Source organism: Camellia sinensis, chromosome 3, assembly GCF_055761805.1.
Source record: "Camellia sinensis isolate YWXY chromosome 3, ASM5576180v1, whole genome shotgun sequence".
In the NCBI taxonomy this organism is placed as follows: Eukaryota; Viridiplantae; Streptophyta; class Magnoliopsida; order Ericales; family Theaceae; genus Camellia; species Camellia sinensis.
In genome coordinates, this window is record NC_138963.1 from 26,316,215 (window position 1) to 26,338,815 (window position 22,601).

General features: G+C 28.5%; 1 protein-coding gene across 1 annotated transcript; it reads right to left on the reverse strand.

Annotated features, from left to right (window-relative positions):
• Window positions 1-14,582: 14,582 nt before the first annotated feature.
• LOC114287399 (auxin response factor 18) lies at window positions 14,583-18,766 on the reverse strand. Its single transcript, XM_028230730.2, has 4 exons — window positions 17,796-18,766; window positions 16,522-17,684; window positions 15,100-15,980; window positions 14,583-14,997 (listed from the first exon to the last, which is right to left on the reverse strand). The coding sequence occupies exons 2-4, from the start codon at window positions 17,620-17,622 to the stop codon at window positions 14,928-14,930; spliced, it is 2,052 nt and encodes a 683-aa protein (XP_028086531.2). The 5' UTR covers window positions 17,623-17,684; window positions 17,796-18,766; the 3' UTR covers window positions 14,583-14,927.
• Between the last annotated feature and the right edge of the window lie 3,835 nt (window positions 18,767-22,601).

The following is a 22,601-nucleotide window of genomic DNA, read 5'->3' on the forward strand; positions in this document are numbered from 1 at the left end:
GATTTGCTGAATTCTGGATTTGATATCGATTTGGTGAAACGGTTGGAGCTCAAAAAAGTGACTTTTTCATCAAATTTTGAATTTGATATCACGTTTGCTGAAGCGTTGGAGATGGTCTAAATAAGTGTTTTTTTTGTTTTTTTATTAAAAAATTAAGGAAGAAAATATAAATATTTGGATTAATTTTTTGACTTTTTATAAAAAAATATGTAATAATAAATTGTAAAAATTGATTTATAGGAAAAAATTAAGATTGAGAGTTGTTGAGTCGTAATTATTGACTTTTAGTGAATAGTATTCAGTGCGTTTGGTTTGAGTTTTTTGAATTAAGTTTTTTGAAAATTAAGTTTTTTGATTTTCATATTTTTTTGTTTTTAATGAATATTTTTAAAATTTTAAACATTTTTTTTACTTTTTTAGATGCACCTTATTTAGATGTATCTAAAAAGTAAAAAGTTTGTGAAAAAATATTTTTAAAAATTAATAAATATATAAAAATCCAAAAAATGTACTGAATTCTCGCATTTTTTTTATATTTTTGATATTTAGTGAATTTCTAAAAGGTTTCTTTCACAATTTTTTTACTTTTTAGGTATATTTATGTTAGGTATGTCTAAAAAGTAAAAAAAAAAATTTGGTTAAAATATTAAAAAATTCAGTAAAAACAAAAAAAAAAACATGAAAAATAAGAAAGTAGAATTTTCTGAAAAGAGTTTTTGGAAAACTCTAACCAAGCATGCTGATTAACTTTTTGAGTAATTTTTTGACTTTTTTATAATATGTCAAACTTGGCCTTAGGGCCTGCTTCACGAAAGCGAATTAATGTACTTATTCTATTTTTTATTATTTTAGAGGACAATGCATATGTATCGGTTAATGTTTTAATTAATATTCTAATAGATGATATAATTTAATTTTAAAAATTTTAAATATTTATAATTTATATAATAGATGAGATAGTTGCTATATTGGTGTATACATTAATTAATACATGTAGTACCACTGTATTTTAAAATATTAGTTTTTAAAAAAAAAATTAAGAAATAAAGAATATAAATTTATTATTTTGTTATTCTTTTAAATTCCTTAATAACACAAAAGTATAATTATGACAATTAATATTTTTTAAAAAATATTATTAAAAGGTAATTTTAAAAAATTAATATTTTTAAAATGTAATAATTGTACTATAAAAAAAATTAGTCTAAGGTCCCTCTCTTATTTTTAGTAATGAAAGAGATCCATAATATTATTTTATAATGTTTAAGGTCCCTCAACCCCACACCTATGTATTACAGAGAAATTTGACTCTCTCAAATCAACTCATCGATCTCGATCTCATGATCATCATGTTGCTGACTCCGACGAATCGAGGACAGAAGAATGAAGTCGCAATGGATCGAGAGCACCAAAAAGAAAGCTCGGTGTCACTGAGGTTCGCCATTGCTGTAAAGCTCTCTCCCCAAGCTGTTTTCTAGGTTTATAATCCTTAACTCCAGGAATCTCTATTTCTTACTCCTCAGTGCCATTTCTTTAAGCACAGAGCTTCTCAGTATAATCATCAGGTAAGGAAACCCGCATCTTCTTTTTCACTTCCTCTTTATCTGCTACAGTAACATATTGATCAATTACTTCATATTTCCTAGTAACAGGAGGAGCAATTTTGGGTCTGAAAAACAGAGCACAAGAAATCAAAGAAAACCAATAATCACAACAATGGAAGCAACACTAGTAAATTGGGCGATTCATTAAAGAGGAAGCTATTAGGGCTTGGGAAAGAAGTGGTGGTACAGAAATCATCGGTGGAGGAGCTACGACAGCAGAGGAAACTGGAGGAGAAGGAGCAAGCAGTTGTGCTGTTAAAGTATTTTGGTGAACTTGGAAAAGATTGCTCAAAAAAAGTCAATGAAATCTGTTTGATTGTTGAGAAAGTGTAGGAAAACTAACAGAAACTAAAATTCAAAAAACTTTTCAAATTTTCCATGAACACTACTTCAGTTAGTGAATCTAAAATGACATACATTAAGCATTGCTTTGATCTTTTTCCCTTCTTGTAATTTTTTTATTCATATGATTCTGAAAATCTCGCTGATCAAAATAAATAAACAAATAATTCTGAAATCTCATAAAAGTGTTTGTTATGACATGCTACTTTTATATAATTCAAAGTTTAGTCTTTCGTGAGTTCATAACTGTACATAATCATGAATAGATTTTATTCTCTTAATGCTTTTGTACCAATTTGAAGAAATTTGATTTCCACTAATTGTTTTAATTCCTGCAGCAAGTGAGGGCGGGTTCATTTTTGTTAGTGGAGTACATGAAGACGTAGAACATGAGGATCTACTGAACATATTTCTTAAATTTGTTCATTTTTTGAGTATTTTTTGAATTTCTCTAGGTTTTTGTGATTTTCTTTGAGAATTTATCAGTGAATTTCTTTGAGTTTTTGTAATTTTCTTTGGGAATTTATCAGTTGACTATCTGGGAAGTCACAACATTTACATTTCAAATTCCCATACAATTGTTTCACTTTTTTATTTCAAATTTCAAATCTTTATAGCTTCTTCACTCAAACCCAGAGAAAATTTAAATTTCTCTGAGTTCATTTTGACAATTTGAGATTTTTAGAAAATTTGAGGCACATGTGAAAATTTGTTTTTACCAGACTTAATTAAGTTGTTTTTATCATTAGGAAAATGCTCATATGATGCACATTGATATATTTGTTTCTCCTCTTGTAGAAAACAAGTACTGGAGTGGGCTTCTATGAGATTACTATGGCCCCCAGAGCAGCCATATATTTCAAATTTCTGACAGAGAGTTCGAAAAGGGTGACGATTTTCGCATGAAAGATTGGAGGAATGAATGGATTAAGCTTACAAATGATTGGCAAAGCAGTAGGAATTTGTATCCGGTGCAAAGCAATGGAGATGCTCTCGACACATCCAAGTGGCTTTACAACAAATACTTGAAAGATCCAGACACGTACGACCACTAAATGGCACAAACTTTGTGCATAAGAAATGGTTGATATGCGATCAAATGAATCTCTGGTGAAGAGACAAGTTCCATTCAAAAATAAAAAATAAAAAAATTCATCATGTAATTGTGTTCTATCTTTGCTTTGCTGATAATATCTCTTGTTTTCTCTCTTCTTCAGTTTTATTTGTGCTGATCCACTAAAAAAATTCACATATGCCTCAAATTGTCAGAATTTATAAAGATTTGAAATTGTCAAATTTCTCTGTATTCATTTTGACTAATTGAAGACCGATGAAGTCAGAGAAATTTTCAAATTTCTCTGAAGTGTTGAGTCCAGGAGAGGCACGAAGGGCAGAGAAATTTAAAATTTCTCTGGAGATGTAATTTTGTGAAAGGTAGAGAAATTTCTTTGGGAGAGTGGGAAGTATATGGAAGGCAGAGAAATTTGGAGAAAGAAAGGGCTGAGAAATTTACAGTGGAAAGTTTAGGGAAAGTCAGAGAAATTTTCAAAATTTTTCTGGAAAGTCTAGAGAAATTCTTCCCAGAATTTCTTTGGACCAATTTTCTCTGTGACGTGAATTTTCTCTGAATCAACTTAAGGGACCTTAGACATTATTAAAATATTGAATGTCTTTTATGCTATAAAATCTTAATACTAGAGACCTTAAAAAAAATCTCCTAAAAAAAAGTTAAATTATCCAAAATGAATTATTATTTTGGAACGAATGGATTATTTCTTTTCTGAGTATATTCTTTTAGATTGAAGCTTTTTTTTTTTTTTTGGTGGAGAATTGCAATATATATATTAAAGAATTTATAATTATTGTCTCATTCCTTTTATTGATTCGAAATTTACTTTTTTTATTATTATTATTCTCATGGAATTTAACTTTTTAAATTTTCTTGATACAAAGGCAACATTTTTTAAGAATGAGAAAGAATTTATAACATTTTAATAGTTTTCCTAAATGGTTAAGAATTAGATTTTTTTATGGGGTCTTATTCGACAAGAATCTATCAAATAATATTATTAGTATTATATAAAATATTATTTCAAAAAAAATTAAATATAATATCCTTAACAATAGACATTTATGGGATTTTCAACAAATGGGATTTTGTAATAGAAATGGGATTTTCATATGTTTTTCTCAATTTTCAACAATTGGGATTTTATGGGTTTATGTTTATCTCAAATTTAAAGTTTATAATTTTATCAAATATAAATTTTATAATCAGAAAATAAAAATTAAAAGTTCCCTTCATTAATCAGCTCTTTTCCACCCTCTAAAATAAATAAATAAATAAATAATCAGTTCTTTAATTTATTTTTTCTACATAACAGAAATTGCACACCGACATAAATTTTCAAAAAAAATAATAATAAAGGGCAGTCAATAGGTTACACCATATTGGGCTGATGATGATTTATGTTTTGGTTCTTGCTTTTGTAAGGGAAGGACTAATTCCTGGTTTTGCATTCGGATTAGTTGGGGATTTTATTTGAACCCAAAATATATTTCAGTATGTTCAATATAAATTCATAAATTAATTTTTTTTTATATCTTAATATGAATTTATTAATAAGGACAATACATATTAAATTATAAATTTTTTTTTTCTTCATGGTACACTCTTCTCTGTTATTCTTATTCAAATATCTATATCTTTTTTCCCAAGAGATCAATGTTATTTATTTGTCTTCTTCTTTTTCTTCTTCTTCCTCTTCCCTCTAAAACTCCAATCCATCCTACCAAAACTCACCATCATCATCAATATCATTGTTTTTTATTATTTTGAAACCCTAAACCTTAGAAGAAAGTTTGAATAAAATCAAATAATGAATTAGAGTAATAATTAAAATAGTTTTTTAAAACAACCCATAAAAAATGAGATAAGTATTTATATAAAGAGGATTCACAATTTTTGTAGAGCACCATCAATTATTTTTTATATTATTTTTTAATAAAAATTAAAAGGCCTAGTAGTTAGATTAACAATAACATATTATTGGAGTTGTTCTTATTTTGTCATTTAAATAATACATTATTTGAGATCTACTTTTTCTTATTAGTGCTTGATACTTATGTGAATGTCTGATACTTATGTGCTTATAAGTTTGGTTTTTACTTTTTCTTGAGCATTTTTGTGGATAATTTATAATGTAAAAGGTTTTTTTTTTCTGTATTGAAAAATTTTATAATACTTATGTAAAGATTTGATTTTCCCTGTATTTATTATGCTTATGTGCTTATAAGTTTGGTTTTTTTTTATTTTTTTTGTATTTGATAATTATTTTCTATATTGAAATTTTTTTGAAATAATTTAATTTTTTTAGTTTATTTATTATTTATTATTTGGGTTTACCTTGAAAGTAATTTGAAAAAAATAATAAGGTGTAACGAGAGTAAAATAAAATTTTACATAATTAAATATAATATGCTTAGAAATTGAGAGTATTTAATGATTTTTTTGGATGTAAATAGAATCGCTCATTAGTTGGTAAGAGGCGGCCCAATTTCACGGCCACTTCTTCGGCCCAGCCTTTTGGGTTCTTGTGTTTGATTGGAGGTTTTCATGTGAGAAAGAAAAAGGAAAAAGGGAAATAGAGAGAAAATAGAGAAATAATTGATAGGATTCAAATTTTATACTATATTTGGTTAAATTGAAAAATGAAAAAAAAAAACACACAAAAGAACCTACGACCGTGTTTGATTGGAGAATTTAATGAAAGAAATAGAAAGGGAAAATAAGCAATATCACTTTTTGTTTAGTTATAATAGAAAATATAAGAGAAAAATGTAATTTCACTTTTTGTTTTTTGGATTCACTTAGCCTTTTTTTTTTTTTTTTAATTTCCCGTTCAACTAAATATGATTTAGAATTCAAATCCTATCAATTATTTATTATTTTTTTCTATTTCCCTCATCAATATTCCAACCAAATATAACCAAAGCGGACCCAAATAACAAAAAGTGAGATTATACTCCCTCTTACTTTTTTTATTTCCTTATATTTTTTATTATAATCAAACAAAATGTAAAGTAATATATATTGTTTTCTTTTTTATTTCAACCATCAAATACTTTAACCAACCTAAAGTTTAAACCCCAATGAATTTTATTTTTTGGGTACAGAAAGCCCAATAATAGAGATGAGATATGTATTTATGACGAGGATCAATCGTGGTCGTACGTTCGAGATAAGGTAAAACGATTAGTTTGGAAAGGTAGTTAAAAATTAATTTTTTATTATTTTTTTAAAAAAATATGTAAAAAAAATAAAAAAGTAATACGTGTTTGTTCATATTTTTTACTAATTATCATATCCAACACATTTATTATTTTTTAATTACCTAATATAAAATTATAAATCTCGCATTTTTTTCATTTACAAAATTTTTAAAGCATCACGTATCTAAGGACCACAAAATAATATCTCATAAAGTTGTGAGTGCAGTCTAGGTGAGGATGTCGGTCGGACGATGAGCCAATCTGATTGAGATTGAGTGCGTGGCAAGGTGGGGACCACAGCACGGCCCCGCCAGGGACCCCTTACCTTACACTTGTCACCGATTATCTGTCGTTTTTGCTCCATACCTTCAACGGAAAATGTTACCATACACGTCATTAAAAACAAAAATGATTTGGACCCCCAATTTTTCAAACCCCCATGACCCCCAGTGTTTTCTTATTGGCTGGAAATTTTTTTTTTTTTTTTTTTTTCCTATCTGCCAATCACAATGTCCCATGTGGACTGGGGGTGCTGGGGGTCACCCCCACTGGGGTCCCCAGCACGGTTGCATTAAAAATATGTATGATTGATTTTTTTTAGTTAAAATATTATTTTAATTATAATTCATAAAAAATTTAAGATAAATTATAAATATATTTTTTAAAATTTACTTAAAATACAGATTACTGTTTATAATTTGAAAAATTAGAAATATTTCATTGTTAAAATTTTTTATTTAACAAAATTAATTAAAAAAAAGATTATAATTGCTCTCCTACACAATAATAAAATTATCTAAATTATTTATTGAAATATATTTATAACATTATTAAAAACTATTAATTGATTTGATAATTTATTAATAAACAAACGATTTGTTATAAAATTAAAAATCTCATGGGGTGAAATACAATTTCCAGAACCACAGGAGACAATTTGTATTTTAATTAAACCCCAGGAGATTTATTTGTAATTTATCCAAAATTTTAATTATATCCTATATGATATTTGAGTTTAACTTCTTTTTTTTTTTTTAATTATAACTCAAAAAATATGAATATATATATATATATATATTTTTTTTTCTGATGTGTATCATAATTTTTCCTTAACCCAACCCATTTCTATTTTCCTTTGTTTTTTTTTGGCAGTCACAATTTGGGGAAATATTTTTAAAGGATTTTTTTTTAAAATCCCTAATATTAAGATTTTATAAATATATATATATATATATATATATATAATATTTTCATAATAGTTGGGATCCCTTAATATTTTCATAGAAAAAATTGACTCAGAGAAATTTCGACTTAAGTCAGAGAAATTTCGGCCCGACACAGAGAAATCTCAATTTTTATGGAAAAATTTCTTTGGTATGAGATTACAGAGAAAATTCATTGGGCGACCTTAGCTAAAAAAAAACAAAAATCTTGAACATCTCCTACTATACAACGTTGGAGAGATGCTTCACTAATTTTTTTTTAATTTTTAATTTTTTTTCCAAAAACTAAAATATAATTTCGTAAAAAAAATGTAAATTCATTATTTTTAATATATTTTTATCAAATTAGATTGTGAAAAATTAATCAGACACCTGGTGAATATTAATCAAATTTTAAATGAGACTTTTTTAAGTTTGAATCTAGAACTGGCCTTAGATTTGCTTGATAATTTATTTTTTGTTAGTTTTCTAAGCCCAGCCTTGTATTTTTATTTATAGACTATACACATAATAACAGCACCATAGTGTAGCCCAATTTTTAAAGGAAGGAAATTAGGTGCTCTCCGAATAATATTTCACATTAGTTATCAATTGACACATATTAAGTTTTCTTTTTTTTTCTTTTTTTTTTTTTTTTTTATAACTCAGGTATCCCCATAGCCGAAGCATGGGACTAATTAAGTTTTCTTATAAATCAAATAATACAAAAGTAATAAATCTTATTATTTAAATCCATAACTGGAGCTATTAATAACAAATTAATGTAAAAAAAAATTGTCAATCTTAATAAGAAAATTGAATAATGCTATATATACCAATTAATATACACACTAGTGTACTAACAGATGATGTAACATCATTTGTATGGTTTTAAGTATTTGTAACTTGTATAATAAATGTGACCAATAATATTATCATAATATTAATTAATACACTAGTGTATATTCTAATTGGTGGATGTAGCACCACAGAAGAAAACTTGGAGCTGTTAAGTCAATTATTAAAGTAGGATAGACACCAAATTATGCGTTAATGTTTAGGTCTTATCAAGAGAGAAGAGAAGAGAGAGCCGGAGAGACGGTAGAGAGATCTTACCTATACTTTGTTGAAGTTTTGTATTTTTTTTAAATTTTTTTTTTGTTTATATATTTATACACATTTAAGTGAATTGTATTTTTATTTAACACACTATTTAGGCCTCGTTTGGCAAGTGACTTTTTTAGTTAAAAAGTTAAAAAATTACTAAAAAAGTCAAAAAACCAATAACCTATACAAAAAAGTCAAAATTTCCCTTTTCTCTTTACTTTTTGCATATTTTTTTGTAAAAAGTCAAAAAATCATACCGAACATACTAGTTTTTTTTACATCATATTTTAGTCTAAAAGCCAAAAAATTACTTAAAAAAATGTTCCCAAACGAGGCCTTAACACAGATACTTCAATATCTCCATTGAAACACTTGTGCACTTACTAAACACACAAAAATAAACGTCTTATGTAAATTAAAATAATAATTTGAACATTTTCATTCAGTATTAATCACTACATATAGTTGTCAAAGGTGCATCAAATGATTTCTCTTTTTTAATATCTCTTGGTTAGAAACCATGGCATGCATTGTGGGATGGAGGTGCTGAAAACAAAGAAGAAAAATGTTTGCACCAAAACAAAAAAAAAAAAGAATGCTTTGGGAATGGGTATTATTGTCTCCAACAACATTTGCATCTCCCTGTGTGCATTTGACCATTGATTGTTGGACTGTTTGGCTTGTAAATGATCCAATTCATGTGTTGTTGTAATACACCTCCAAATGCAATCATGCTTAAACAAATTTGTCAAAATTATTTTTTAATTAGACATCTCAAAAATTAGTTTCTAATAGTAAATCAAAATAACAAAATTAAATCTTGTGTCAAATTTTTCTTAAAAAGATTTTTTTTCCCATATTAATAAAATTAAATTATAATCACAAGAGATTTTTAAAGAAGAGATTTAAAGGTAAAAAATTGATATGAGAATTACCTATGTCAAAATAATATTTTAATAATCGGAGTAATATAGTTTTTTTTTTTTTTTTTTAAATTTACACTGTAACGAACCATAACATAGACTTCAATGATCTTAATGCAACGGAAAAATAAAAAAACAGAACTTTAAACTCTAATTTCCAAACTTCAAATGTAGAAGTAGAACCACCATTGAGAAATTGAAGGGATGGGAAGAGAGGAGGAGTAGGTTGATTGGGGCAGTTTCATTTGCACATGATCCAACGCAGGAGCTCGTCGGGAAGGGCTTCCATGTGTTTATATATATTTTTTGTGCTTCGTGTCCTTTTTGCTTTGCGACTGTCGGTCAAATTACATCTTCAAGTAAAGTTTGCATTGTTTTAAACTATAAATAATAATAATAATAATAATAAATATTGCATTGTTGGGTTATCATTTGATTCGAAAGCCCACAACTTGATCCAACACTAAGGGTGTTTTTGGGATGACCTAAATAAGTGTACTTTTTGTCTTTTTACGAAAAGATGTCCAGAAAAGTAGAGAGGTGATGTGATGAAAAAAAGATAAAAAGATTGATTATATTGGAGTTGCCAAACTTGACCTAAGCCTAAACCCATTTTGTAAAATAAATTTTTACTTGGCTTGGTGCTCGTTTGGCTAAGATTTTGGAATTAAAAAAACAATCCTGCTGCATACCCCCAGTGGGGGTCGCACCCCCAGTGAGGTGTCGCGCCCCCACTGGCCAAAACCCAAAAAAAAAAAAAAAAAAAAAAGAAAACAGTTTTTTTTGGGTCCAATTATTGACTGCCACCTCACTGGGGGTCGACCCCCAGTGGGTGTATGAGCCATTTCCCTTAAAAAAACAACTATGCTGTAGACCCCAAGTGGGGGTCGCATCCCCAGTGAAGTGGCGAGCCCCCACTGGCTGAAACTCAAAAAGAAATAAAAATAAAATAAAACAGTTTTTTTTTTGTCCAATCACGGCGCGCCACCTCACTGGAGGTCGACTCCCAGTGGGAGTCCAAAGCATTTTTCTTAAAAAAAACACAAAAAGACAAAATAAGTTATATAAGTCAATAAGACAAAATACTAATTTTTATCCATAATCATTATATTTTTTTCTCTTACAAAAGTTAAAAAAGTCCTAAAACAAAAACTAAACGAGGCTAAAAAAGTCTTAGGCTAAAAAAAGTTAGTTATATTAACTAATGTCAAACGACCCCTTAAGTCCGTAACTTAGATAAGTTATCCCGACTTAATTGAGGTTTGAGCTTGAGTTTGGATTTAAAGTCGAAGCTTAGCTCGACTTCCCTTAAAGCTCGTGACACCGTCAAATAAAATAATTTTTATTTTTAAAAAATAGACTTTAAGGACTTGTTTGGTATTTGGTAAGATAACATATCTTATAACCTATGTTATTTTATTATAATATCTTATTTAAATCAAAATCATTTTATTTATGTTATATCATCCGTTGATCATATTATTTCAACTCCAATTCACATTTTATATTTTTTTTCATAAAAAATAAAAAAAAAAAATGTCAATCTAATACTTCTCAAACAATCCCCAAACCTCAATCTATTGGGCTAAGCTTGTGTACCTGCCCATTGGATTGTGAGCGAGCCTAGTCGTGAGTTCGTCTGATCCCAACCTATTGACAAGATTTGAGCCTAAAATTTTGATCATGTCGACCCTTAGTTCAGGTTGCCTTAAAGTTGTAAATTTTTTTGTTTATAAATTTTTGTATTTTATGTTTATAGGTTATTAAAGACGAATAAAATTTGAAAGTATGAATAGGAATTAAGAGACACAAAAGTGGGTGAAACAGCTCGATCATCAAAACGCCGCAACGCATGCAAGTCTACGCTGCCGCACGTGAACCCATTATTACTGGACTCCAATCCAACCAAACCCCATCCCCGTCCCCATAGTGTCTGTGCTTATTTAGGTCATGTTTGTTTAGATGGACATAAGTTCGGTATTGAATTAATAGTCTAATAAAATTATTAATCGGATATTTAGTTAAACAATTGAAGTACAGACTAATTATTTTAAACTTGATTATTAGTTAAGATAGGATACATAATCTAACGGATTCGTAATCCTAAGACTATTAGTCATGGGAATGCTAATCCAGTCCGCCCAAACAAACATAGCCTTAGCGGTGCGTTTGAGAATGGATTAATTTTTTTAACTTTTTTTAATTTAATTAAAAAATTATGTTTAGAATGATATTTTTTTTTGTAATTAATTTAAAAATTATGAGAGAAAAAATAAAATAATTATAATTTAAATATAATATTTTATCTGATTAATTATTTTAACTTATTTTATTTTTATTAAATATTTTAACTTAAACTTAACTTACCAAACAAGCTATATGTGTGTATATATATAGTCTAGAGAGAGAGAGAGAGAGAGAGAGAGAGAGAGAGAGAGAGAGAGAGAGAGAGACTTTGGATGATGAGAGAGAATTGAATTTGGTTACCAGCAAACTAGCTTCCTAGTAGCTATATATGCTGATGCTGTCTTTGCGTGTAAATGTAACTCCCTCTTTGAATTATATATACTAGAGCGGAGGAGGAGAGAGAGAGAGAGAGAGAGAGAGAGAATTGAATTTAGAGGCTTGGATGATGAGAGCAAAGTATGAGAGAGTAGTAATTGAATTTAGACTTTGATTTTGTTTTTCATAATTTAAAAAAAAAATTAAAAAATAATTATTTTATTTAAGTTAAATTACTTCTTTATTACATCACTTTAAAGTCAAACCATACTCAATTCATATTTTATAAAAAATAAAAAATTATACTTATTTAGATCATCCCAAACAACTCATTTGTGTTTGTTACTATTCTCTCTCTCATCTGTGCTGAATTTAAGGATTAGTTTCAATATTTTTTGAAAAGGTAGATTATTGTAATTTCTGTTTCACATTTCAATAAATTATTTAGCGTCTCCCCATTGGTTTAAGTTAAAATAATTTTACTAAAATAATTTTTTCCCTATATCATTTTAATCAAGACTTGCCATTTTAACACAACCATTTATCTAATTTAATTAACATTTAAATTTGTCAATAATACAATAAAAATAGAAGTAATAAATAATAGTGTAATAAAATATAACAACAGAAAGAAATAAAACATATTAATTGAAAAATTCTCACCATATCACAGCATTTGTCATTCCACTTTGGTGTAAATTTTCGATTTGGGTCAAATGCCCCTTAAATTTTGGTACCAATTTTATTGTTGTTGGTTTTTTAAAATTAGTTAATTTTGGTATCAAATTGTTGTTGATTTATGAAAATCAATTAATTTTGATATCAATTTTCATTTTGGCAGCAACATGATTTTGCCAAATCTTGAGTTAAATTTGGCTCAAATTTGGCTTTGCCATTTTTGGGTAAGAGTAATGACACATTATTGAAACATCAATTTTGTGAAGTCAAGTCATTTTTTGGTTTTGATATGACCAATAATAGCACAACCATTGAGGATGCTATTAGATTGTGTTTGAATAATGTGCTTTGGATATTAAAAAAAAAAAAGAAAGAAAAAAAGTGAGCAAAATATAAGTTTTTTTTGTTTCTTCTTTCAAATCACCATTTAAAATTGTTGTTTACATAATATATTCTATTAATTTGATTTTATAATTGATTAATAAAGGGAATCATTTATTATATGATTATAAATATTAATAAACCAGATGTTTTTTTTTTTTTATAAATCTTAAAAAATATATTTATGATTTATTTAAATTTTTATGTGCCTATATTTTTGCTCAGAGTTGGTAGCATTTGGATGAACTTTTTTTTTTTTTTTTTTGCATAAAATAAGATTGGTATGATTCATGTGACTTTACTCTGCCTATTTTCTTTGATTAATGATACAAGTTCAATTTTATTTTTTACATTAATAAAATATTAATTTTGATTAGCTCAAAACAATCTAAATTATAATTTTAATTGTATATTTTTTTGAAACATAAATTTATAATTTTAAACCAATTAAATTATATATTTTATTTACGTATTTTAAAAATATAATAACACGTGGCACTCATCAACTAGGGAGACTATGAGATTGTTTGGGGTGTCCTAAATAAGTGTGTACTTTTTATATTTTTAGACTAAAAAATTGAGGAAAAAAATATGAATGTTTGAGTTAACTTTTTGACTTTTTATAGAAAAATGTGTATTAAAAAATTACATAAATTAGTGTGTAAGGAAAAATTAAGATTGAGAGTTATACAACCGTAATTTTTAACTTTTGGTGAATAATAATAACTTTTTAACTTTTTGAATAATTTTTTGACAACTTATCAAACTTGGCTGTATCACTTTCTAAAACATGCTTTTATAGAAAACAATGTTAAAATAGTCAACTTTGAGCCCTAAAGTTTTAACATATGGTTGTCTTGTTGGATGGACATTTTGAACCCTTTGTTTTTCTAATCCTTATTCACTCGTGCACGTAAAATGGACCCCTCCCCCAAAGAAAATTGGTTTCAAACTAGACTTCTTATACGAAAGTCAGATAATGTTTGATTTATTAAAATATATAATAATAAAATTATATAAAATGATCATTTTATTTATTATTTTAAAGTTACTAGTTTGGCAAGTGTGAAAGTTAGCAAAAGTGGAAACAAAAGTGTGAAAGCATCAAATTTAGAAATTGCATGAGATGGAGAAGTACATGAGTTTCGTCTCATTGTTACGTGATTGAAAGCTAATTTGATAGTCCTGGAGCACAAGTCATTACTCTCACGTGGTGTTTTTTATTTAATAGAAGTAATAGTCACGAAGTGAGTGAAAATGACTTAGATCCATTCCAATTAGCTACGTGGTAGGCAAAATTGGATCCATCTGTCCGCTTTCGTTCGATCTTATTAATTTTGAGAACACTTGGTACACATGCCACTGTGGTCTCCCGAAATCACCAAATAATTTTTTTGTTTTTTAAATAAAGCGGCACCGGTTTGCACAAGTGCTTCAAAGTAAGTTTGTGCCAAATCTAGAGTCACTCATTACAAAAGGAAATGACTTTGTATTGGCAACAATTAACAGTTTTATAAACAAATATTTAAGGAATAGACAATAATAGGACATTTTTCCACTTCAACAAAATCTAATCTAAACCATTCAAGCGTTTATTTCTGTGTCAAATACCATTGGCAGAAGCAAATTTCCCCCTAGAAAAATAAACAAAGCACATTGCTTAATTTAGTTGGCTTCTTAGAAGACTTCAATCCATTTTCAAAAACTTGTACTTGCAGAAAGTTGTCTGAACAAAACTCGAGAAAGCATTACCGACAAATCTTGAATTACTGACACGAAAAGGAATCCTAGGTTCCAAAATTGAAGAATAGCAAATCACGTGGAAGACAAGTAAAAGGGGGCACAGGGATGAAGCACTCAATCATCAAGCTGTGTACATTTGGAAAATCCTAGTCTTTTTCTTTTCTTTCTTCAATCTACATTCCTACATTATCGCTGCTTGAATCCATTAGAATCGTCAACCTTTTTGCTGTTTTCATAAACTCTCTGCCAGGATAACAATAAAAACATAGATCAAATCAATCTCTTTTAATTCTGAGAGATTACTCTGAAAGAACATTATGAATTGCTTTAAAAAAAACATTTTACCTGAATGGTTCTTCTCCAATCTGCTTGACAGAACCAGTCACATCCCGGCAGAGCACATGGTTCAACATTTCGGAACTTTCAATGCCAAACATGTTTGCCAGCTTTCTATACAATTCTTCGTAAGACCCAAGTACCGAAAGATCAAGAGTACGACCCACATTCTCTGATTCCATGAAGACCTTGCAATGACCAGTTTCCAAGTATTGAAGCCCTTCGCAAGATGAGCGCTCTGGTAATGCAGAACCCGAACCATTGGAAACATTGGCCATCTTATCTGCATTCCCTTCTGAAGAACTGTTTCCTGTATGAACAGGGGAAATTGTATCCCCAGAGCAGCTTTGGGAGATTTGTTGCTCAGTGAATATTGGTTGACCAAACAGCACGAATTGGGTTCCTTTCACATTGCCTGGTTTCTTTGAAGTCGGGTTACAATCCCCCATTGTTAGCAAACAAGAAACATTCTCAATGCTGCTAGGGTTGTGCGTGATATGGGGATTGGACGGTCTGATGGGTCGGGCAGAATGATCAAACCGTAGGAAAGGGGGTGAAAACAGACTTGAATGGAGTTTATTGAGATGGAAATCTGATAAAGATATACCATATTGAGCGTGCCTGGCTCCCTGCATGCCAGCAGGAGTGTTGTCGGGGGGAAGACAATTTAAGGGGAAGCTGGTGGGCCTGAGGAGGTTGCTGGAAAATGTCGGCATGATCGGAGGTTGGTTGTTGTCGAAAGGGAAATCCGGATGTTGTGGTAGTTTCAACTTCTTATGTGGCGGTGAAAATGGGGAAAGATGGATGGCGGGCATGTTTGAAACCAATTCCACTAGCCATGGGCTTACGTGTTTGACGTTTTGAAGCAAATCAGGCTCATCCCATGTCACCTGCAAAGCATTCATTAATCAAATAGGAAAAGCAAAGAATGGAATTACCACCTATATTAGAATTATTCAGGAAAGTGCTTACGTGGTTTGTGAATTGCCCAAGTAAACAATTATTATTTTTTGATCGGCAAAAGAAAATTGTCAAGAGGTAAAACTTGGAAGTTAAGTTTTCCTATAGATAGGAATGAATTTAAATTTAGGATTGTTCTTTAAAATCTTTCTAAAAAATTTAAAATTCCCCCAGTTCATCTTCTGTATATAACCAACATCAATAGAAATTGTAGTAATGCTTATGAATTACCAAATATAATTTTGCATCACAACATCAATATAAATTGTTGTACTGATTGTCAATCCCCAAATAGAATTTCTCATCACATCATATCAGAATTTAAAGGAAAAAACAGAAGGTGCAAATATACAAAACGAGTAAATGCATACTAATATGGTACATAATTCATTAACCTTACAGTGATCATACAAGCCTATATTTTGTACGGGGAAAAAGAATATATGCATATTCTAAAAAAATTTTAGGTACCTGAAGAAGCCTCCAAGGCGAATCAGGCCAGTGAATGGGATCAGCAACCTGAACAGAGGATATGGTTCCCATGAACCAACTTATCCGTGAAGAATCCTCAGTTTCAAATGCCATCTTGAACCTCATCCCCGAGCACCAGCGGACCTGCAATGCTGCCTTCACAAGCACGGCCTTCACACAGAATTCTGGAGTACTAGCTCGAGGATAGTAAACAACCTCAAAGGGCTGCCCATTGGCCGCTAGTGTTGCAGCTTCAACAACCGATTCTGGCCTCACTTTCCCCTTGCCTGTTGAATTGCCACCATTACCATTTCTCATCAATTTATTCTCATCTTCCCTAAAAAATGCCGATAACCCTCCGTATGGCATGACACAATTCCCACCGGCAGGATTCCACCCAGATGACGACTCAGGTCCGCCACCAATTCCCCTCTTTGCCCGCCTGATTCCAACACAAAGATCCCCGTTATCTGCTCTCAGGAACACAATCGAATCCCCTGCAATAAGCTTTTTGTGATTCACAAAAGTACTCCATCCTGTGGTCAAAAGATGACGCCGCGGTGTTCCCCTGTAAATATGACGAAATTTCCATATTTCACCATGAACATCCTTTGCGAGGATGGTCTGAACCGGAGGGTCAGCAGAGTAATCCAACCGTGGAAAGATCGTCTCTGCACAATAACGTGGAACCGAAAACCCTCCACCATTGTTCGCATCAGATTGCGTCAGTGTCTTTGCAAATGAAGAGGGTTTTTCTTGGGTATCAGGTGCATTAATTCCCCCAACTCCATCATCTTCATAATCAATCTCATTTCTATTGAATGGAACTAGCCTAATTTTCGCATAAACCTCGTCTGTCTCGGGATCAGCCATGAATTTAATAGCAGAAACTCTACAAGTAACGTAAGAAGGAATCCTAGGGCAATTTCTAAAATTGACATTTCCACATGAATGCTCAGCATGCCCTTGCGGAAAGTAGAACACTTTCGAATTCACTAGCGGCATTTGCACCATACTCCCAGCACAAGCATGCCATAATTGAGAATCTAAACATTTCTCAGTTTCATTCATTTTATCTTTCGAATCTATGAACGTAATCATGACAAATAAAGATCATATAACAGCAACCAAACAAGCAGCCTCAATTTCTTCTGCAGTAAATGCTGTAAACAGATAGATAATAAATTTTATACAGAGTATTAACACTGTTTTGAAGAATCAAACAAAACACACAGAAAAATAATAAATTCAATCAATAAAATTCCATTTCTTACCTGTGTCTGCTGAATTGTATGCATGCAAATAGAGCTAAAAATTGGACTGTCTTCGTATCAGAATCTGAATAAGAATTAAATTATAGTAATCTTCAATTTTTCTCAGAAATCCCTCAAACCCACCAAAACAAAAATCTTCAGGCACGATCTTCAATTGCCACAAAACACCAAAACCAGAACAGAAAATTCAGCACAATTTCAAACTAGTGATGTCAAATTCAATCCACAAAACTTCAATTTTCACAATTTGAACTCTCTTCCCAATCATTTCGAGCCTAAAAAGTGGAAAAATTGGTCTTCAGACCAACTCAGACTCAGCTTCAAGAACACGAGCCGCAAAATTAAGCTTGAAGAAACCGTCTTTTTAGAATATCATGAAAAACATCTCCGAATTGAAAGCCAATCCTCCACAGCCACCAAACTCAATCCACTTCAAATAATTTTTCTTTTTTTCTTTTTTCAAAAAAAAAAAAAAAAAAAAAACTTCAAATTCAAATTCAAATTCAAAATGATTCTCAGCAAGATCTATACAGTCACAAATCGCTCAGGTAATACACAAGCAAAACAAAACAAATCCTCTCTCTCTCTCTCTCTCTCATCAAAAATAAAATAAAAAATACACAAAACCTCTGTTAACTCTCTCCGGCAAGAAAATTAACAAGAAAAATCAAGCTCTGTCGCTGCTCTTTCTCTCTCTATCGATCATCGTCTTCAACAGAGAATCGATCTTCAAGACCAACACAGAGCGAAGTCCATGACCGACACACCATAACAAAAACCAGACAACAGTACATATATATCAGTGTGTGTATATATATATATGTATGTATAGTTTTTTAGTTTTGAGTAAATTTTGTAACCTTTTTCTTCGGATCTGAAGAAGCTCTGTTGTACTTTGAGAAGCCAGCAAAACAACAAAGATCTTAAAAGCAGGCAATCTATTTTTTTCCCCTTAAAATATTACTTTGATTTAATTTTATTTATTTATTCAATAAAATATTCATATATTTATTCCACTTCTTAATCACGCTGATTAGTTTATATTTACGAGATATCGCGATATTTTGAAACTAATAAACAGAGAATGTGACCAAAAAATAAAAATAAAAATGAAATAAAGTTTTTTTTTTTTTATTCCAATGAAATAAAGTTATTTGATGTTGGATAACCGTATAAGATTCAGAAATTATTTGCACCTTATAATTAAAAAAAAAAATGATATAAATTTATACTTTTTAAATTATAATTAAAAAAATATTATAATTAAACATAACGTTAGACGTAATTAAAAATCTTATGAGTTATAACTAAAATAATATCATAATTAAAAAAAAATCATAACTAAGAAAATAAAATGATATAATTAAGAGTATATATGATACATTTTTTTTAAAGGTGTGTATATTAGAATTTCCCGTAATAATGGGAGGTACATAACCATTTTAGCCTAAGGTTTGGTTTTTCTTAAATAATTATCTTATTTTGAGAGAGCATTTGGGCTTAGTATGCCCATTTTGGATTTTGATTTCGATAATCTGAATTGTACATTTTTTAAGACTTGTTGAGTAGAATATGCATACAAAAAAAAAAAAGATGATTGGAAACAGCTATATGCTTGAATCATATTTGTTTTCAAAAAAATATAAGAAATATAATTTTAAAAATAATTATCAATTTTTTGTAACACAAATTTGATTAAAATAACTATCGATATCCGATTATCTTAATTTTTTGCATTCACTCCAAAAGTCTTAAAAATTAAACGGTTCAAACCACCAAAATAAACTTACTAAACCCGAACACTCTTTCAAATTTAAATGACCAACCTAAAATAAGAGAGTGATACGAGATATGCACAGTTTCAACCTTTGTTTGAGATGTGAGTTGACTTTTTTGGCTATTTTAGTCTGGGGCTATCATTTGTACTGACTTTTTGACTTTTTAACTTTTGTGAGAGAAAAAAATGAAATAATTATGAATTAGATGTAACATTTTATTTTATTTAATTAAAATAGTTAATTTTATCTTATATAATTATTTTAGTCCAAACTAAGGCTTGGTTTGGCATAACCAAAAAAAGTCAAAAAGTCACTATTCTATTTAAGTCATATCATCTTATTTAAGTCACATCACCTCTCTATCAAATCACTTCAAACCCAATCCACATATCATAAAAAGTCAAAAAGTACACTTATTTAGAACATCCCAAACAATCCCAAGTCAATTCCTGAAAAGAAATGTGATTCAAGCAATTTTTGACGGATTAAAAAAAAAAAAAAAAAAAAAAAAAAAAAATCGATTGATGTTTAATTCGTCCATCCCCAAACTCGACAAGTTATTTAAATATTTTGGTTATTTTTAGGCACTTTTAACAATACGAAATGGATATACCTTTATTTTTTTTCATAATTTCAAGTAAAAAAAATTATTGCTTGGTTACACTTTTCTAAAAATATTTTTAAAAAAATTCTATTTTTTTATTTTTCATATTTTTTTTTTACTTTTAGTGAATTTTTTTATATTTTAAGTAATTTTTTTTTTTTACTTTTTAGACATACCTAATATACCTAAAAAATGAAAAAAATTGTGAAAAAGCCTTTTAAAAATTCACTAAATACCAAAAATATAAAAAAATATGAAAATTCAGTATATTTTTTGTATTTTCATGTTTTTATTAATTTTTTAAAATATTTTTTCACAATTTTTTTTTACTTTTTAGATACATCTAAGTAAAGTGCATCTAAAAAAGTAAAAAAAATGTTTAAAATTTTAAAAATATTCACTTAAAAAAAAAAAACAAAGAACTCAAATTTAAAAAAATTTAATCCAAAAAATTCAAAACCAAACACATTAAATATTTAGTTAAAATTTGACAAACAAACTTACAAATAATCCAATGCATATTGCTGTTCAAATTATTTTCACAAATTAATATATAAAATAATTAATTGCTTAAAAATATGTGATAAAAATGAGGGAAATGTATTTGATAAGTGTTTGTTTGGTATGTGCTAAAATTACATTATCTTATTTAGGTTACAATCATCTTATTTGGGTCACATCACCTCTCTAGTACATCACTTTAAATTCAACCCATATTTTACGTTTTTTTTTTTTTATATAAAAAGTCAAAAAGTATACTACTCTAGCACTTCCCAAACAACTCCTAAGTTTTTGTTTGGCATAAGCTAAAATGAGACTTTTTTGACTAAAATAGTTACAAAAAAACAAAATAAGCCTAAGACAAAATGTCACATCTAAATTATAATCATTTAATTTTTGTTCTCACAAAAATCAAAAAAAATAAAAAAACCTACTCTAAATGAAACTTTTAATTCCAAACTAAAATAATAAAAAAATTAACTCACATTACAAACGAAATTAAGGACATTAGAGTCAGGCAAGAATTTTGTGTGCAAATGCAATGAAATAGGCGAATTGGGTTAGTTTATAGGCGAATAGGAAGTTTTAAAATTATAATTAATTTGTTTATCAACTTTTATCATTAAGATCTCGTTTGAGAATAAATTTTTTTAATAATTTTTTAATTTTTTAATTAAAATATGATGTAAAAAAATTAATATATTTGAAATAATTTTTTTATTTTTTATCAAAAGATATGTAAAAAATAAAAAAATAAATAAAATTTTTAATTTTTTAATATAAATTATTAATTTTTTTAATAATTTTTTAACTTTTGTGCTAAAAAATAATATTGCCAACTACAACCTTACTCAGGGTTGGTTTGGAATGTTCTAAAAAAGTACACTTTTTGACTTATTGGTTTATATGGGTTGGGTTTGGGTTGGGTCTGATGTGATGTATTAGAGAGGTGATGTGATTTAAATAAGACGATGTGACTTAAATAGGATAGTGACTTTTTAACTTTTTGTATTATTTAATTTATGCCAAACCAACCCTCAGCCTGAACCAACTTGGTAGGAAGTTGGTTTGAATTTGTATGGGTCAGTGACAGTGCGGGTTGACAAATTTTTTTTTATTTTTTTGAGTGCGTACATATTTATAAGTGACCACTTATGTTATTGGACGACAATTATGTCAAAAATTGTACCAAAAAGAAAAAGATAATCATTTCAAAATTACCAACCATTCATTAAATTTAAAAAATAAGATTCATTCCTTCATCCCATCAAAATCAATCTTTTGAAAAAGATTTATAAAAAAAAAATTTATATGATCAACCATAATGAAATTTCAAAATTTTAAAAAATAATAATGCAAAAAATTCATCCCATAAAAAATTCATAAAACTAAAAACAATTCATAAAATTTCTTAATGTTGTATGAATAATATTCAGTGTGTTTGATTTGAGTTTTTTGAATTAAATTTTTTAAAAACTAAATTTTTTGATTTTTGTATTTTTTTTTGTTTTTAGTGGATATTTTTTAAATTTTAAACATTTTTTTTTACTTTTAGATACACCTTACTTAGATGTATCTAAAAAGTAAAAAATTTGTAAAAAAATATTTTAAAAAATTAATAAATACATAAAAATATAAAAATTATACTGAATTCTTATTTTTTTATGTATTTTGGGTATTTAGTGAATTTTTAAAAGGTTTTCTTTATAATTTTTTTATTTTTTAGATACATCTAAGTTAGTTATACCTAAAAATTAAAAAAAATGCTTAAAATATTTTAAAAAATAATAAAAACAAAAAATAAGAAAGTAAAATTTTCTGAAAAGTATTTTTTGAAAAGTAAAACCAAGCGTAGTTACACTCCTAAATTTATCACATAAAAATTTTTGTCAATAATTTATTATTTATAAGAGATCAACTGTA

Excerpts from the sequence above, each read along its gene's own strand:
- LOC114287399 (XM_028230730.2), bottom strand. The coding sequence starts at position 17,622 with ATGATTACGTTCATAGATTCGAAAGATAAAATGAATGAAACTGAGAAA. Across the intron at positions 15,981-16,521 it reads CGCCTTGGAGGCTTCTTCAG|GTGACATGGGATGAGCCTGA; the intron begins GTACCTAAAATT and ends AATGCTTTGCAG. Across the intron at positions 14,998-15,099 it reads ATTGGAGAAGAACCATTCAG|AGAGTTTATGAAAACAGCAA; the intron begins GTAAAATGTTTT and ends TTATCCTGGCAG.